The 19,408-nt window shown below is 40.4% G+C and overlaps 2 protein-coding genes across 2 annotated transcripts; one reads left to right on the plus strand and one right to left on the minus strand.

The window, feature by feature from the left end:
- The first annotated feature begins 366 nt into the window (after window positions 1–366).
- On the plus strand, window positions 367–3,622 carry LOC139627365 (uncharacterized). Its single transcript, XM_071488068.1, has one exon. It carries the CDS (start codon window positions 807–809, stop codon window positions 3,057–3,059), a length of 2,253 nt encoding a protein of 750 aa, XP_071344169.1. The 5' UTR covers window positions 367–806; the 3' UTR covers window positions 3,060–3,622.
- Window positions 3,623–7,882: 4,260 nt separating this feature from the next.
- Window positions 7,883–18,053, minus strand: snrpa1 (small nuclear ribonucleoprotein polypeptide A'). Its single transcript, XM_071489379.1, has 9 exons — window positions 17,855–18,053; window positions 16,578–16,725; window positions 12,870–12,948; window positions 11,904–11,950; window positions 11,710–11,812; window positions 11,248–11,327; window positions 10,140–10,215; window positions 8,816–8,909; window positions 7,883–8,155 (listed from the first exon to the last, which is right to left on the minus strand). Exons 1-9 carry the CDS (start codon window positions 17,934–17,936, stop codon window positions 8,004–8,006), a joined length of 861 nt encoding a protein of 286 aa, XP_071345480.1. The 5' UTR covers window positions 17,937–18,053; the 3' UTR covers window positions 7,883–8,003.
- Window positions 18,054–19,408: the final 1,355 nt, after the last annotated feature.

The following is a 19,408-nucleotide window of genomic DNA, read 5'->3' on the forward strand; positions in this document are numbered from 1 at the left end:
GTGGGAAAGGTGCCGCGTTTTAAAATACTACAACGGGACTCTCAAAGGAGTTTTAAATCGAAAGCAACTGGACTTGGTTATTTGTCTAGGAAGACGTTTCACCTCTCATCCAAGAGGCTTCATCAGTTCTTTCTCGCACCTGACCAGGCTGGGACTGGTCCAACTATCTGGTGTGGAGACCCAGGTATTTAACCTCTGGGAGGGGCTTTCACAAGGCTGATGATGTCATTGGTTCCCTTTGTGCTCCATGTGCCAACGACAGTCGTTAGAGTGACTGTCTTGGTGGAGAGTTGGTTTCCACTTCGTTAGAGCCCTATAGTGTTATAACGACAGTCGCTGGAGTCACATGCCATTTGTGAACAGTTGTTTTTCTTTGAGGTTAAACTGTTGAATCTCCTGGGAAGGGATGAAAGGGCTGCATTGTAAATTGGAGATAGGTGGTGTCTGAGGCCTCCTCCCCTGTTGAGGGATGGTTTCTCTACTTTCACATAGATGGCTTCTTTCACTCCTCTTTCGAACCACCTGTCCTCTCTGTCCAGGATGTGAACCTTGCTGTCCTCAAAGGAGTGGGCTTTCTCCTTAAGATGTAAGTGGACAGCAGAGTCCATTACAGAAACTGAAATCACTCCTACCTGGTTCCATCATGGAGAAAGTTGTGGACTTCACCCAAAAAGCAACTATATCAACACAACAAAAGCAAAGAGAGACAAACCAAGAAATTTTTCAACTTACAATCGCGGCATATTGACAACAACACAGAAATACTCACTTGGAGGCAAAAAACTGACACCCCAGCACAAAAAGAAATGCAAAACAGATGGGTTAAGAATTTGTCTGACAGAGAACTCACCCACCCTGAGAAAGAGGTCCTAGCCAAGAGCCTAAATTTCGCCATGACACCGAAAGAGTTACCCATAGTGGATTTGATTACAGCTACAGAATCTGCTATAAAGAAAAACAACCTAATCGAAACTGAGGCCGAACAGCTAAGGTTAAAAGTGTCAGCGGTGTTGTCCAAGGCCAAGATCCCCCCCTCCAACCTCACGTTTGAGGAGAGGAAAGCAGTGACAGCATTGGGCAAAGACCAAAACATCACAATCCTCCCAGCAGACAAGGGTAGATGCACAGTTGTGCTCAATACAACTGATTACCAGGCCAAGATCTCTGCACTACTCAGCGACTCTAACACCTATGAAACTCTGAAACGAGACCCGACCAGTGGTTATAAAAAGAAGGTGATAGAATGTCTACAACAACTGCAAAAAGAAGGGGTCATTGACAAAACACAATATTACCGGCTTTATCCCCAGGACTCCATCCCCTGCCTATATGGACTCCCCAAAATCCATAAAGAAGGGGCCCCGCTCAGGCCTATTGCCAGCAGCATAAACTCGGTCACATACAACATAGCCAAGCACATAGCCAATATCCTGGCACCTTTGGTGGGCAACACCCCACACCACATCCAAAACTCCATAGACTTTGTGAGTAAAGCCCGGAACCTAAAAATGGAGCCAGATGAAACCATGGTTTCCTATGATGTGACTTCTCTTTTCACCTGCATTCCAACCGTGGAGGCTTCGGCCACAGTAAGAGAACGACTCACACAGGACAACTCCCTGCAAAACCGAACAAATCTCAAACCCGGACACATTTGCCAGCTTCTGGATTTATGCCTAAACACTACATATTTCCAGTTTGACGGCAAATTTTACAGACAAAAACATGGCTGTGCCATGGGTTCACCAGTATCCCCCATTGTGGCAAATCTATACACGGAGGAGGTAGAGAACAGGGCTCTGAACTCCTTTGAAGGAATTACACCGAGCCACTGGTTCAGATATGTGGACGACACATGGGTTAAAATCAAAACCAAAGAGAAGCAAGCTTTTACCGAACACATTAACTCAGTGGACCAAAACATCAAGTTCACCAGAGAGGATGTCATGGACAATAGTCTGCCCTTCTTAGATTGTGACGTCCATATGAAAAAGGACAGGAGCCTCCACATTGGGGTATACAGAAAACCCACACATACAGACCAATATCTACTTTTCGACTCACACCACCCTCTGGAACACAAGCTTGGTGTCATCAGAACCCTGCAACACAGAGCTGATAACGTACCCACCAGCTCACAGGCTCAAAGGGTAGAACACAAGCACCTGAGAGGCGCCTTCACAAGTTGTGGTTACCCTAACTGGACCTTTGTGAAAACTGCTTCTGCTTCCAGAAAGAAAAGTAGCAAAATGGTTGAGAAAGAAAAACCAAACAAAAGAAACAACATAATCATCCCATATGTGTCTGGGGTATCAGAAAAACTCAGGAGGATCTTCAACAAACACCGTATCCCTGTGTATTTCAAACACAAGCACCTGAGAGGCGCCCTCACAACTTGTGGTTACCCCAACTGGACCTTTGTGAAAACTGCTTCTGCTTCCAGACAGAAAAGTAGCAAAATGGTTGAGAAAGAAAAACCAAACAAAAGAAACAACATAGTCATCCCATATGTGTCTGGGGTATCAGAAAAACTCAGGAGGATCTTCAACAAACACCGTATCCCTGTGTATTTCAAACCCAGCAACACACTCCGACAGAGACTGGTACACCCCAAGGACAGAACACCACACACCCGAAAAAGCAATCTGGTGTATGCAGTCCAATGCAATGAGGAATGCAAAGACCTCTACATTGGAGAAACAAAACAACCACTGCATAAACGCATGGCCCAACACAGGAGAGCTAACTCCTCAAGCTTGGACTCTGCTGTCCACTTACATCTTAAGGAGAAAGCCCACTCCTTTGAGGAGAGCAAGGTTCACATCCTGGACAGAGAGGACAGGTGGTTCGAAAGAGGAGTGAAAGAAGCCATCTATGTGAAAGTAGAGAAACCATCCCTCAACAGGGGAGGAGGCCTCAGACACCACCTATCTCCAATTTACAATGCTGCCCTTTCATCCCTTCCCAGGAGATTCAACAGTTTAACCTCAAAGAAAAACAACTGTTCACAAATGGCATGTGACTCCAACGACTGTCTGTATAACACAATAGGGCTCTAACGAAGTTGAAACCAACTCTCCACCAAGACAGTCACTCTAACGACTGTCGTTGGCACATGGAGCACAAAGGGAACCAATGACATCATCAGCCTTGTGAAAACCCCTCCCAGAGGTTAAAAATACCTGGATCTCCACACCAGATAGTTGGACCAGTCCCAGCCTGGTCAGGTGCGAGACAGAACTGATGAAGCCTCTTGGATGAGAGGTGAAATGTCTTCCTAGACAAATAACCAAGTCCAGTTGCTTTCGATTTAAAACTCCTTTGAGATACTATGACCTGGACAAATGAGAATATTCACAGGCTACAACGGGACTATGTGGACATGTACACCAAGAATTTCAGTATTAAGGCCAATTAGAAAAAAACTGTCCTCTGCTCAACTACTTGATCTTTGACTCAAACTGGACTTCTGGGATCGCAATTCATTGTCTTGCCAGTCCTTGAGTTAAAGTACTCACTTATTTTGTCCATTGGGCTGGTACGGAAAGACTCACTGTTTTCCATACGATGCGTCTAAAAGAATAGAAAGCAAAGTCCACTGGAAAATGTAAGCATCAATCCCACTACCATCTGAGCTAATTCCCCTGCAGAAAAGCATTGTATGTAAAGCAATGGCAGTCATGCATTGAGTAAAATGACCCTTTCTTGACCCTTAAAAACAGAGCAATCATAAATATGTTTTCAAACTGCTGGCTTAATTTCAGGTGCATTCGTCAACTGCATGATTGTTCTGTTTAACGTGCAAATGTTACAGACAATGACAAAATAGTTGCCAAAACGATACATTTCCAGAGTTGTATCATTTCGGCCCAGAGTATCATTAAGCTCTGAGCTGGGTTAACGTGCCTGATGAGCCTTCAGAGCCATTGATCTATGACTCAAATTGGACTTCTGGGATCACATTTCATTGTCTTGCCAGTCCATAAGTTAAAGTACTCACTTATTTTGTCCATTGGGCTGGTAAGGAAAGACTCAATGCTTTGCAAAGGATGCCTCATCTTCAAGAATAGAAAGCAAGGTACACTGGAGAATGTGGGTATCGATCCCACTACCTCTCTCATGCTAAGCGAGCGCTCTACCATTTGAGCTAATTCCCCTGCAGAAAATCATGGTATTAAAAGCATCAGGAGTCATGCATTGAGTAAAATGACCCTTTCTTGACCCATAAAAACAGAGCAATCATAAATAAGTTTTCAAACTGCTGGCTTAATTTCAGGTGCATTCGTCAACTGTACGATTGTTCTGTTTAACGTGCAAATGTCATAGACAATGACAAAATAGTTGCCAAAACGATACATTTCAGGTGTTGTATCATTTCAGCCCAGAGTATCATCAAGCTCTGAGCTGTGTTAACGTGCTGATGAGCCTTCAGAGCCATTGATCTATGACTTAAAGTGGATTTCTGGGATCACAATTCATTGTCTTGCCAGTCCTTGAGTTAAAGTACTCACTTATTTTGTCCATTGGGCTGGTACGGAAAGACTCACTGCTTTGCATACGATCCCTCGTCTAAAAGAATAGAAAGCAAGGTACACTGATGAATGTGGGTGTCGATCTCACTACCTCTCACATGCTAAGTAAGCACTCTAACATTTGAGCTAATTCCCCTGCAGAAAAGCATTGTATTAAAAGCATCAGTAGTCACGCATTGAGAAACATGACCCTTTCTCAACCCTTAAAAACTGAGTAATCGTAAATAAGTAATATTTGTCAACTGCACGATTGTTCTGTTTAATGTGCAAATGTCATAGACAATGACAAAATAGTTGCCAAAACGATACATTTCCAGAGTTGTATTATTTTGGCCCAGAGTATCATAAAGCTCTGAGCTGGGTTAACGTGCCTGATGAGCCTTCAGAGCCATTGATCTATGACTCAAATTGGACTTCTGGGATCACATTTCATTGTCTTGCCAGTCCATAAGTTAAAGTACTCACTTATTTTGTCCATTGGGCTGGTAAGGAAAGACTCAATGCTTTGCAAAGGATGCCTCATCTTCAAGAATAGAAAGCAAGGTACACTGGAGAATGTGGGTATCGATCCCACTACCTCTCACATGCTAAGCAAGCGCTCTACCATTTGAGCTAATTCCCCTGCAGAAAATCATGGTATTAAAAGCATCAGGAGTCATGCATTGAGTAAAATGACCCTTTCTTGACCCATAAAAACAGAGCAATCATAAATAAGTTTTCAAACTGCTGGCTTAATTTCAGGTGCATTCGTCAACTGCACGATTGTTCTGTTTAACGTGCAAATGTCATAGACAATGACAAAATAGTTGCCAAAACGATACATTTCCAGAGTTGTATTATTTCAGCCCAGAGTATCATAAAGTTCTGAGCTGTGTTAATGTGCTGATGAGCCTTCAGACCTGTTGATCTTCAAGTGTGTGAAAGTGCATCAATGAGGAGTGACCATTTAGGATAGAAACCAATGTTGTCCCAAAAAGAGCTGTTATGATGGCACCACTTAGCTTGTTGACAAGGAAAGATGGCAGACTAAAGTTAACTCAATCCTGAAAGTGATAGAGTGACAGAGACTTTGCAGTTGTTGCTCCAAAATTATGGAACCAGTTTGCATTAGATAGCAGATGTGCTCTCTGCACCTCTATTTTAAAGTCTCGGTCAAAGACAGTTTTATTCACAGGCCTTTTTGGCTCACAAAGCTTTTAGTTTTTTGTGACATTCATAATTGTGTATTTGTTGTTTGTTTTCTTGTTTTTCTTAGTCTGTTTATGTTTCAGTATGCAGTATGTTTAGTTTTTTTTTTTTTAACTTACTTTTATTTTCTTTAATGTCCTGTAAGCTCATGTTGTGTTTAAATGGGCTCTAGAAATAACATTGACTCAACAACCTGATAGTGGAGTTATCATGTATCCCAGCCTCATATGAGGAAGGAATAGGAGGTCATTTTCAGAAAATGAAATCTTTTTAGTTACATCAAAGTTGAGAAGTTATGTCTTGATAAAAATGAAGTGTTTTCTGAATTGTTTTAGATTATACATGTCCTTTGACTACTTTGTATATTGTACACTCAGTCAAAACACATAGAGCCTAACTTTACCAATAATATATTTCATGCAAAAAAAAATATACAGTATGTTGATTGCCTGTCAATACTGTATTTCATAGGGAGCCAATACAGAAAGGGTAATACAGGGGACATATGATCTCTTTTACTAGTTCCTGTCAGTACGCATGCTGCAGCATTGAATCAGCTGGACACTTCTCAGAGTTATTGGGAAATCTTGATGAAAATTTTGAAGTCGTCCAGTGTTGAGGCAACAAATGCATGGACTTGCGGCATCCTTTTAAAACAGGATGTTTCTAATTTGAAGTAAAGAACATGTTTTCTTACTGTGGCACTGGAGCCCAAGGTAATGCCATTCCAAGTATATTATCAAATTATGCATTTCTGAGGTGTTTAGGGCTCTAACCCTAACCTAAACTGAAGCAGAGAAACTGCACTGTATGGTTTGAAAGGAGCATAGGAGCAGAATCACTTGTTGACCAGTTGTAGAAATTCACTTGTGCTGTGAACAGCCAGTCTACTGCTAGAATTTACATAATGGTTAAGGAACTGTGTAACAGAAAACCTCCCCTTCAAAACAGGGATGTGAAAGCTGTATCAGCAGTGTGACACTGAACGTCACTGTAGGTTGCATTTTGAGAACTGTAAGATCCAGTGCTCCACATGACCCCTAAGTGAATACAAGCCAGGAAAAGTAAGGTTTCTTATCAGTTCAATTTTGACATTAATTTTTCAGTCCATCTCCTCAGTCCACCCACTTTTCCTAAAATGCAATACCCTTTTAAAATATTGGACTTTTAGAGACAACATACTGTAGGTCGACTACATTCAGCTGGGAATGTTAACTAACTGCCTAAAGAAAGTAGTCAAAGCAATATTAAACGTTTAATTATGTTTATGTTCATTGATGTTTGTTTATATCGTTATGATATTGTTATGTCTGAGTCATAACTGTATTTCACTTTGTTTTAAATGTTTTGTGTTCCACCTCTCTGCCTGAGGGTGGTGCTGTTTACCAATCCTTTGTTTTGTTTTTTTTTACTTGTGTTTGAGTTAGGTAGTGGCTGCTGATTGGACTGCAGATTGATGGTGCCCACTTTACAATAGCATCTGCCAATGCCGCCTTCACTTCCCCTCCTCCCTGGTTCCCAACCAGACAGTGCTGTGCCATAATCATAGAAGATCTGAGTTACATAATTGTAACTTTGTGCAAATGCAGTCCTGGTAGCTGTAGGTGTGAGAAGCCATTTCTTTTGGTAAATACTTTTCTGTTAGGGAGGCAGGTAAGAAATCCTGTTTTTTTTTTGGGGGGGGGGGGCTTTTGTGCCTTTATTATAGAACAGTGGAGACTGACAGGAAAGGGGGTAGAGAGAGGGGAACGACATGCAGGAAAGAGTTGGCCAGTTGGGAGTCGAACCAGTGACTGCAAGCTAAGAGCGTCTTGCACTCATGTGGTACGTGCCCCAACCACTCGACTACTGGGCCACCCCAGAAAGCATGTATTTTAAGTTTCATTTTTCTTTTAAGGCAGAGTTCTACTGCAGATTGTTTTATTTGTCGTTTTGGCTGTGCTCACCCCAGCGCCTTTTCTACCACTTCAGAATAAAACAATTCTGTTCGGACTGCAAATTGTTGTGGCACTGGACATTCTTGGGAGTTGGTAAAAGGGGAAGTAAATTTTATGCCATGCTCAGATTTCCCCTAGGCCGGGTGTAACAATATGTTGGCATATTGGTGTCAGTTACTGTTATTATACACTCACATTCATTTCTCACTCACTGCAAAACCTCAATGACTTAAGAAAAAAACCTCTTTAATGTGTGTCAATTTACAAATTAAAAAACAGCCCTGGTAAATTAATGTTCAACAAAAGAAATGAACATGAAAAAACAACAAAAATGCTTTCAGGGTACTCAGGAGCCATTAACATGTGGCTCTTCTTCCATATCTTCATCATCCTCCTCCTCTCCCTCATTCATCTCCTCTCCAGCACCTCCACCCATATGTGCCGCCATCTGCTCAGTGTCGTCCTCTTCCTCTTCCTCCTCCACCATCCCAGCTGGACCTGATATTACAAATGAATATATTCATTCATCCATCAATCAAAATACAATATAGCTCTAAGCCCCAAGTCCAACAGTTCCTACTAAAGACAAAGAGTTTATAAAAGGGCTCGCAGTTTTGATTTGTTTTTAAGGTGTAGTCATTTTCCATGTCAGCTGGACACTTCATTTTTAGAAAATGTGTGTTTGTTGGAGAGAATTTTCAGTGGCAGATTAATCCTTGATGCTCTACTGAGCATCTGCAGGTGCAGGGCAGTGTATGTGGGATTAAATCAAAGTAAACCAGTGTGTCTTCATGGTAATGAAGGAATGTGTCAGCCAGAGCAACTGTGTGGTTTAGTAATGTGCTTCTAATAGTTATTGGACAACTAAGCTCTAAGGCGCAGGGGATTTTAATACATCAGGTTCAATTCTTGTCACCTGGATAAATGAATTGCTGGCTCAGTCTTTTTTTATTATAAAAAGATGGTTAAAACTACTACTATCAATTACTTTAACTGTTTGGCAACATCATTGCCTCAGTACTCATTTGTGTCACAACTGAAGAGGTCAGTGTAAGGATTCCTGATCTTTATACAAACAAAAATATACATCAGTCTAAAGACTTCACCAAGTCCTGCAGCACTGGTCAAGGTCTGAAATAGTATTTGTTGAGCACTGACCTTGTCTGAGATCTCGGCCAGGGATCTGTCCGGCCTGTAGCATCCCTTTCAACCTCTCCACCTCTGCCAGTGATGAAGCGTTGGCAATAGCATTCTGAAATACAAACACATTCATGTAAACCACAGATTATAAGGTCTGACAAACTTTATTCATCACTTTACATTCTGCTAATTCACACCTAGAAATCTGAATCTCAGTACATCAGTGACTCTCCACTGTTGTTGTATGACAACTATTTAGTAAATGTGATTATCTATATCACATGTCAATTGGAACAAGCTTCAACACCACTTTGTGACCAACATATCAAGAGTCAAATATGACAAAGCTGAAACTGTCTTCACTCAAGGTTCCCTTACTAGCTTTATCAGGAGCTTTTAACAATACCTCACTATTCATTAGTGGGTGGAGACTGCTCAGTAGCCATGAAGTTGGTTGAATTGTTATCATGTGATTGTTAGGATGCTCTTTGCCTCTGAACATCAGACCTAAACCAATCACAGCACAGCCTGAGAAGAGGTCAAAGGCCATTCACCCATCTTTGAACAGAAACTAGGCTGTGTCCTTTTTGCTTAGGAAGGTTCCTTACTGAGTGAACAGAACCGGAAGTATGTAGTACTTACATGTATAAAAAGGTCAAAACTCTTTCATATAGCCTACTTATGTCTGAATGTAATTCATTGTGGTCCCCTACTCAGTTTCTTATTTTTACTGAATTAACATCTGTAATGGCTCCACCCTTTCTACTTGTATATTTCTTTCACGTCATCTTATTTCAACAGTAAGTCAACAGTCAGTCAATTGTGAATGTTTTGTGTTTGTGCTGAGGAAAGGAATATTTAGTGTTATAAATAAAGTTGATTTAAAAAAAAACAAACAAAAAAAAAAAACAGTGAAAGTGCAGTTGGATTTTCTCTGCACAGTGCTTGTCTTTTCTTAAGTCTTAAGTGAATTCTATTACATCTTTCCATGACCTCATGATGTTTTCTATCTTGGTCAGGGAAAAGTGGTCTTTTGACTTTTCAACTACAGCCCAGGAGTCACCATCTCCCACCATTAACAAACCATCTTTTTAGCTATGAAGTCGCATGATGACCACTGAGTGAACTCCACCCTCAAAAGAGGACTCTAAGATGTGATCCAAAACTCCAAAAAAGCAAGTAAGATGACCTTTAGTTAAGATGCATCTATGTACGTATGTTCTTTTTTGTTAAATGACAAACATGCACCCATGTCACTATCTGGATGATAAGGGGTGTAAAAACTCAGACTCTAAACATCCCATAAACTCAGTGCCAGCATATTCCAAGTAAACAAATAAACCTTGACAGCTTCCACATCTGCTTGTGATGGCCCCGTCCTCTTCTTCTCAACCTGTGCTGCCACTCCAGGAGTGAATCTGAAAGAACACAGCTCATTTAGACAACATGGACAAACACGGCTTCTCTGACCTTTCAACCAGTGTAGTTAATCTCATGTGTAGTGTCTCTTCTTAAGTCAAATATACAGATACATCGTCCAAAGACAGCATTCCTGAGTAACACTGTGGTGAACAGTACTGGCTTCAGGTTTAAACAGTCAAGGCCCCTTCATACGTTTATTACTTCCGCTATGGGAGGTAAGTTTTTTTTAAATCACATTTAAGGAACAAGTTGCAATCTTTTGGTGCAGATGCCAAATTTTTTATAATAATTTCCATGCACTATTTGGACAGGTACACATTCCTGTTCTTCAGACCAAGCTCCAGCACATTCAGTTTGAGATGAAATAATGGATACTACATCAAGTTGCTTCATCCTGTTGCATCTGTCAGCAATGAAATCATCAATTAATACTGGTTCCATTGGCAGCCATGCAGACCCATGCCAGAACGGAACCTCCACCACATTTGGTGTGAGTCATGAGCTGTTCCACTTTCCATCATTTTGATAGAGGTTTCGTTCTATCAGTCCATACAACTTTGTTGGAGAACTCTACTTGTTTTTTTCTTTTTTTGTTTCCTGGCCTTTCTATTGTTGAGTTTAACCAGAGGTTTGCATCTTGTACTGAATCCTCTGGTGTCATGGAATCTGCTCTTGATTGCTGACAAAGACACATGTTCACACACAACCTGGAGAACATTACTGACTTTCAGTGCAGTCCAATATTTTTAATTGAATGTGCAGAAGCAGAGGGTGAAGAACAAAGAATATTTAATCTTCCAAATCCTGATGGTCTGGACTATAGGTTCCAAAATGTTGGGAATTTTGTCATGAATCACAAATGCACAGCCAAAAATATCAATTAATATAGCAGATCCCACCTGTTTATAACAGTGTATTCACAAATATACTTTATATGACAGGTGGTGGCAGTTTTTGTGTAATCCATTCCATCAGCCAGGATCCAGCGGTTCTGAGGAGCTGCTGTCTGACATGGACTTTTGTCTTACGTTTTTGTTCGCTTGGCAATATCCTTTGCAAGTTGAGCACCTCGTTTGCCTTTGAACATTTTCTCCGCCTCCTGGCGTTCCTATGACAATATCACACAGTTAAAGTGAAAATCCTTATTAATCACAGACTGAGCTTTCATCGGAAATGGGGGGGTGGGGTCAAGGCCGGGCAGGAAAATGCTCAATTCACCACAACTCCTTTGAACATTCAACAGGATTTGGAGTTGAACAAATTGTTAGTAACCATTGCAATGTTTAAAGTTTAATCAGTCACAGTAAAGTCAATACTTCTGTTTTAGCTTCCATCGCCAATACATATGATCAATGAGTAACACCTCGTGCCAGGCCTTGAAATATTACACAGGGTCAATGAGGACTGGTCAACAGCCCTGTTTCCCACATACTTGACATTTAATTGAGACTTTTAACACTGGCACAGTTTACCTGCTCATATGCACTTACCTTGAGCTTCACCTTCTGGAAGTCAAGCACACGGATCTGTGGGATTTTGTTGATGACATAGAGCCTGTAATGCTTCTTGTTTGTCACTGGATTCCTTAACAGGCTGAAAATATTACAAACATGTACAATCATAATTCAGTGGTGCACAAGACAGTTCAATAACAAGTTTATCTTTGAGTCTTGATTATTCATACCTGAGAAGAGTCAGTGTCTTAACTGAGGCCAGTGGGTCCAAGTCACCCTACAAATTAAAAGAACAACCATTTACAAAAAGACAGTACGGTAAAAAGAGACACACAAAGTTTCTATAGTGTTTGATGGTACATTGGTATACATTGCATTTACAAAACAAGAGGTTATAATACCCCCTCTGAGCAGCACTACATCTTCAGGGAAGATTGGAGGATACAGTGACTCAATATCGAAAAGTGACAAGATGGGTCCTGGCTAGCTGGTTAGCATGCTAACTTTAGTAGAAGAAAAGACGTTATGGAGACAAGCGTTAACATTGGTGTTGCTTTCCACCACTGGAGGCAGCTCTCAGTGAGTAAAGGAATGAAGTCTGATGCTGAACTCTGATGCTGAACTCATATTGTTTCTTCTAGACTGGTAAGTAAACAGCTGTTTATGCTAACATTGTGCCAATAGCAAAACTTACGAAGCTCCTTACAAAGCTCCTTAAATAAAGGGCACTGGTCCAGATGGGTGAAATTACCAAGCGCATCTACATATATACTTGTGTGTGTGTGTGTGTGTGTGTGTGTGTGTGTGTGTGTGTGTGTGTGTGTGTGTGTGTGTGTGTGTGTGTATGTATGTATATCTATCTATATATATACTTGAGAAATAGAACTTGTGCAACTTAACACGACACAACACCCTGAAAATAAATTATACCTTTATGTAGCTGGTCTTACCCAGCATAATAATATTTTGCCCATTGAGGGAGTTACTCCAAAATACTGGCAGCTTTGAATTGACAAAAATGACAATTTTCACAGAGCAGAATTATAGAAAGGCATCAGACTATAGAGGTATTTATATTTTTCTGGTATTTCAGTTTAAATCAGTAAACATTGAATTCACTGTTTTGAATCACAAATATAAAAATCTCCAATACTGAGATGGTTCTGTTGCACTAGCTTCTCTCGAAATGTACTCACCAGCTCCTGAATGTTGTTGTTTGTGAGAACCAGTTCTGTCAGGCCCGGCAGAGACTGCTCCAGATTCTCACCTATGCGGCTAGAAAAAACATTTTATAAGGTTACCAACATGCAGCCATGTACAGGCTAGCCAAGTACACTGTGACCAATTTAAACAGAGGTAACACTTCATCAAGACAGACCAACACCATCTACAGTCATCTGTACCATCTCATGAAGCACACACATACATATAGACTACTATACCATACTGAGCCAACCAACTGTTATATCCTGAATCTACTCTTCTCCAATAGTTTGACTCAGTGATGTGCCAATGAGCACTCAGACCAAAAAACAGACTGCATTTTAAAGAAGCTGTTATGAGGTGGTTGTGTTGCTTAAAGACCAGGGCCTGTACTCACAAAACATGTTAAGGCTAAAAGTAGCTCCTAACTTGCCGATTTAGGAGAAACCCCTAAAAATAATGGACGTGTCAGTCCTAACTTTGGAACTTTTTTGATACAAGAGTTATTCACAACACCACTTAGCGCTAAAAGTAGCTCCTAAGTCTAAGAGAAGTAAGAAGAACTCACTAAGACCAAATCACGAGAATTGTTAAAGGACTGCAGTCACCTCGCAATGATCTTCCAGCCATCTATAAGCCGATCAATTCACAAAAACAATAAATGCGCTCTGTAGACCCCACATCATAAGGCAATTGATACAATTCCCTTTAAATATTTGCCAATCCAGAAAAACTAAGCCAGCTTCATGGTAATTGCTGGTCGACCCTGTGTGATCAGTGCGATAGAGGGAACGCATGTTTATTTTATAAAAAAAACAAAAAACAAACAACACACAGATCCTACAAGATACGACGACAATTTTAGCGGCTGTTTGAAAGGATCATATTCATCATGTGTGTCATGTCACTTGGTGAGGGACAGTGGATATCACATCCTACCTCAACCCACAGCTGGGACCACAGCTACATTACAACAGGTTAGGGTTGTGAACGATAAACCGATGTGACCGGATATTCGGTTCAACAAGTGAGAGATACGGCTGCATCGGTAGCAGCCTCCTCAATCGATACGAATTATCAATGAATTCCTAGATGAATCGGTTATGTAATAAAAGGATATCGTTTTTGAATCAAATCGTAACCTGTGTATCTTGATTCATATTGCATCGTTTATCACAGAGAGATGTGCAACCCTACAACAGGTAATAAACAGATGGCTAATAGGCTCTCAGAAAAGTTTAAGTGAGTTTAATTTCTTATTTAAATAATTTTTTTCTTCATTGAGTGAATTGAAGTTTTAATTTTTTAAAGGTTTTATACAAACCTTTTCATACGGATACATTTTGGAGAATCTGCTACTAATCTGTAGTTATTTAATTTGTGTTTGTTTATTTCTCAGTGTTTTTCAAATTATTACTGTGGGATGTTGCACATGTGTTTTCACCAGCACAGACCGGTCGTTAATGAACCGTGCACTATGATTCTTGCAAGCAAGCTCATCCAGGAGAATTGACGTCAGCCATAGCAACAGAGTTTTCACTTTTTCTAAGTAGAAGTTGGTTTCAGTAGCTTTGTGAATAGCATTTAAAAGAAAATTTTTAGTATGATTTAGGAGTACTCTTCATGGTAAGATAAAATGCTTTGTGAATACAGGCCCTGATGAGACAATATGTACAATCTTTACAGCCAATCTGGAGTCTCTTCAGACACCAAAACATTGCATAGTGATTTATAATGTTAGGACAACCCTGCCAAGTTATGATATGGCATTATCATTTGTAGTTACCAGAATTCGGATACTCACTACATTAAACACTGTGTCTATGAGCAATAATTTAGCAGCCAGTCAATTACCTGCAGTGTTCCCCCTACACACTGCCATATGTAGTACCGGTGTCACCACACTCAGTACCATGTGAAATCTTAAACCATTTTATAAAGCTGTTCCATGTACAGCAAAGCTGGGAATCAGAGCAGATATTATTGATGGAGAAGAAGTTTGACAAATCAGAGATAAAGTTTCTAAAATGTTTGATGATATATGATCATCCTGTGAAATCGCACTAAACTCATTCAGAGAGAGTTCATTAATAAAGGGCACTAATATAGATGAGTGAAATTTACAAAAGCCATACATCAAGGGGTTTGTAGTCATCAACACATTTCCAAGCCCCTTACACATGAAATCAGGTAAAATCCAGTCAGTCTTCGCTTCTAACACTCACACTACTAACACCGGGCTTACTAATAGGACTGTATGTGTGACAAGGTTAGCTAGAAAACCTTTTAAACACCCCATGCACAACACCACAGAGCTAACAAAATTTAATAACACAAATTTAAGACCGATGTGATTGATTCATACATTGTGTCTGTCTGTAAGAGATGTTAAACTGGAGAACAAACCAAACAGACATTTGGGGGTGTAATTAATACTGAAACTTCCATGTGTGCTCCAAATGGAAGTAAAAGTATTGAACATCAAGTGAAATACGATCTTAAAGAAGTAAAGCACTTAAAAAAATAATTATAATCCCAAATTTAATCTGGAAACACTGAAACTCTTCTTGGTTAATATAAGTGTGAAACATCAACATGGATTTCTTTCATTAACATCATATTGATTTTTTTTCCCATTAGAGACACTGGAGGGTGCTGCAGCTTTGGCCGCGTTCAGACTGCAGGCGAATCTGATTCAAATCAGATTCCTACTCAAATCCGATTTTTAGGGCTGACTGTCCACACTGTTTTTAGCAAGTGTCCAAATCGATATGGCTCTGTTCAGACTGTGCCACATTATTGACTGATCTGACAGGTTGCTGTAGTAACGGAGCGTCTGACGTCATATAATTGCGACAGCAACAACAACAACAACAACAACAAACATGATGGAGGCAGGTCACCTCAGTATATTGGCCTTATCACTGTCCAGTAGAGGTGCAGAACATCTCAGACGCACTAGACATTTGCAACGCCGCAGGAGGCTGGTAGGATTATACACAACAATGCTTCGTGCTGCACTCACTGCCGGAGTTTCTGTGCAGCGACAAGTGTGGTGCCACCCGAAGAGCAATGACTGGTGGGAAAATGTAGTCCTAGGCAGTTTTGACGATGACCAATGGCTTGCGAATTTCAGAATGTGCCGAGCAACGTTTAATACACACTTTGATGTTTAAACACTGATCGCTTACGACCAAGGCTCACACACCTGGACACGGACCTCAGGCCGGCAATAGCGGTGGAGAAACGCGTCGCAGTTGCCCTGTGGTGGTTGGCCACAGGGTCAGGGTACCGCACCGTTGCGCACCTTTTTGGCATCAGTAAGGCAACGGTGTGCGTGGTCGTCCATGAGGTGTGTACCGCCCTGACTGCTCTGCAAAAAGAGTACATCAAGATCTCTGTGGGAGATCACCTGCAGCGCATCGTCCGGGGCTTCCTAACACACTTGGGTCTGGCGTCGCGTGGGAGTGATGTCACGGACAGTCAAAACCGATCTGAGTTTTTGGAGCTGTTCAGACTGAGACGCATCCGTCCAAATGCGATCTGAAACTACCTCCCGAAGGTGGTTTCGATCTGGTTTCCAAAAATCGGATTTCATGTGATTTGTGACTGTTCAGACTTCAAAAGAGCCATCCAGTTCCAATCTGGATGGGCTAAAAATCAGATTTTGGCTGGCAGTCTGAACAAGGCCTTTGACTTACCAAATCCTGTTGTTGTTCATGAGCAATGTTTTCAGTCTTTTGAGCAGAGGGAAGCCATCCAGTTTTCTGATTTCATTATCAGAGAAGTCTATAGTGTCAAACTGGTCCAGCGTAGCTCCTAGATTTTCAAGCACTGGGATTTTATAACCTGTGACATGAAAAAACAAAATACGATTGCTGAGGAGGCACTTTCTCTTATGTGAAGTAGAATAAAGTGACTGACAGATACTATCAATATTTTTAGACAGTAGACTACCATGAGCTGTGGGTACAAGTTTATAAAAGTTACTCATAAAAATGGGGAAAAACATGTTAATATTATTGAAGGTTTTTTGGAAGGATCTACGTGCATTTCTAAAATAAAGAATCTATCTTGCTTCTCACAATTTTTTGTTTGGTTACTTGACACATTTTATTATTAAAACTCTTTTTGTATTTTGGCAAGTGACATTAAAAAAATATATATGTAGTGTCTGTATGTCCTGTAATGTTTTTATGAAACCAAGGGTTTGTCAATATGATTTATATAAAGTGCATCCTGGTTTTGCCCCCATCACAATCTTGTCTTGTTTATTTGTATAATCTCTGTGTGTCAAGTGATATAAAAGGAGTTTATCAAAGCGTAAAACCATGTTGTAAAATCCATTTAGCTCGTACTGCTTAACATTTGATGTTAATACTTTATTGGTCATGTTTTTTTCGTGAAGATATTTCTTTTCCAATAGCTTCTATGTCATGAGACATATTGGTTGTATAATCTGTTCTGAATTGTGTGGTTACACCTCTCATCACTGGATATCAATACTTTGTTAATTGATTAGGAATATTGAAAACCTGGCCAGTTTAACTTGTGGAAGCCGCTATGCTAACACTAGCTAGCCCTACACGTGAACGTGTTCTCCAGTACCTGAAGAAAAGTACACCTGCACACAAAACTACAGGTATCTCCACAAAGTCCGTCCGGTCATGTTGAGCTGTGGCAACACTCCCCTTTAGATGCTATCGTCTTTGTATCACCTTTACTTTGTCTCGCAAAGCTGCAGCTAAACATTATGGTAAAGCAGCTAGTTCACTTTCGGACCCTTATCACCACTGTGTTGCATCTATCTGCTACGCAGTGAAACAAATTAATTGGGACCTAAATTTTAAATCACTTTGCTGTTAACATCAGAAAGCACAAAACCTAATTTGTCAAGTTTTGAATGGAGCGCGGTATGAGGCCTGTATATAGCCTAAGCGAGCTAACTTAACATATCCAAGAAGAGAGTTTAACCAACCTCGTAAATCCAGCTCCCTGTCTCTCACAGGGTTGGTATACTGAGCAGCCTGCTCAATAAGCTCCGCAGATAATTTCACCATATCGAGGCGAAAAACAGACGTTACCGGCTTTTTAGTTTTGAAGCAAAACTGCAAACACGCTGCTCCCCGGAACAAACGCGTCCGTCACTTCTTCCTCTTCTTTGATACTAATGGCGGGCTACAAACCAGCGTGAAAAGTGCATCCTGCCCCCTGCTGTTGTGGAGTGTGTCACGTCTCATCTCTACACGGAGTTCATATCCTGGATATTAGACCCGTTTCCTTTAAATATTACATAAAGCCCTTTCAGCCTGTGGCTGTCTGTCCCCGTACACACGGGAGGTTATTGCCATTGGTCCTGCATTTGTTTGCTCTTTCCCTGGCTTGGCAAAAGGTATAATTAATGTACACTTCCACTTGAAGAGATCTTCCTTCTATCTATATGTTATTGAAGAGCTTCCTCTGGTAGCTGCTGGAAAATGGCAGAACAAACTGAATCCTGCCCAGATGCAGATACACCTTTTTATTCTTTTTAAGAACTTCTTCTGTCCTTTCTTTGTGCATATCAGTAAGGTGATCATCACAGCCAACACTGGCTAACACTCCAAGGTGGCTTTTTTCTCTATCTGCAAGTACTGATATTTTATTGATTCTTGTTCTTCCACTCACCTTCCACTACATCTCTCCCTCTCTCTTCTGACAGAAGAATTAAATAGTCTCCAATAACTTCTTTTAGCTGTTTTAACAATTTTTACAGCTGACTTTCTTTTCTAGTCCACCAAATTCATGTGACTTGTGAGATTTCTGAAAGCATTATGTCTTTCTGTGATGGCTGAACTACACTCCTCATTAAATCCACATAACCTATCATCAAATCATTTGCAGGACAATTTTGGTGAAAAAATGTAATTATAAAAAAAAATAATTTAAATAATGTTTTTAAATGTTTTAAAACAAAATGATATTTTAAAAACCCCTTTCATGGATATTTTGTCTTGTATTAAGGCCTATAACTGTGATGAGCCAATGATAGAAACTTTTATGTTTTCACCAGTCAGACCACATTGCATACTTGTTTGTTATCTTGGTCTGATTGTGTGCTAAAAGAAGAAACTGGAGAATTAAAAGAGATTGCTGGTTAGCAACAGGAAGAATTAAAAGAAAAGAGGGTAAAGAGACAGATGGTGAATTGACAAGTGATCAACTGTTTTGATTGAGACTTGTGTCCTATACACCTCAACAAGTGCATTCATACCTTCACAGGGCATTGTGCTAAGCCATCTTTGATGAATGTGATACAGCCACCACTTGATTGCTTGGTCTCATATTTGACTGAGTTGCATCCTGCCATAAAAAAATCTAAGTGTGGTTTCCCTCTGATTTGTCATTCATGTTCTTTATAACCTTAAATTTTGAGTGTCCTGTAAAAAAAACCCAATAGGTCACCTGTGCAGCAGGTTATTATGACCCATAGTTGCGTTTTGTTGCTAGGTGACATCTAGTGGTCATAGTAATGATGACAGGAGCAAATGGA

The sequence above is a fragment of the Trachinotus anak genome, unplaced genomic scaffold (genome assembly GCF_046630095.1).
Source record: "Trachinotus anak isolate AG129_WGS33_773 ecotype Australia unplaced genomic scaffold, CSIRO_AGI_Tana_v1 ptg000011l, whole genome shotgun sequence".
NCBI lineage: Eukaryota > Metazoa > Chordata > Actinopteri > Carangiformes > Carangidae > Trachinotus > Trachinotus anak.

Excerpts from the sequence above, each read along its gene's own strand:
- snrpa1 (XM_071489379.1), bottom strand. The coding sequence starts at position 17,936 with ATGGTGAAATTATCTGCGGAGCTTATTGAGCAGGCTGCTCAGTATACC. Across the intron at positions 12,949-16,577 it reads ATGAACAACAACAGGATTTG|CCGCATAGGTGAGAATCTGG; the intron begins GTAAGTCAAAGG and ends TGTTTTTTCTAG. Across the intron at positions 10,216-11,247 it reads ATTGCCAAGCGAACAAAAAC|ATTCACTCCTGGAGTGGCAG; the intron begins GTAAGACAAAAG and ends GTGTTCTTTCAG.
- LOC139627365 (XM_071488068.1), top strand. The coding sequence starts at position 807 with ATGCAAAACAGATGGGTTAAGAATTTGTCTGACAGAGAACTCACCCAC.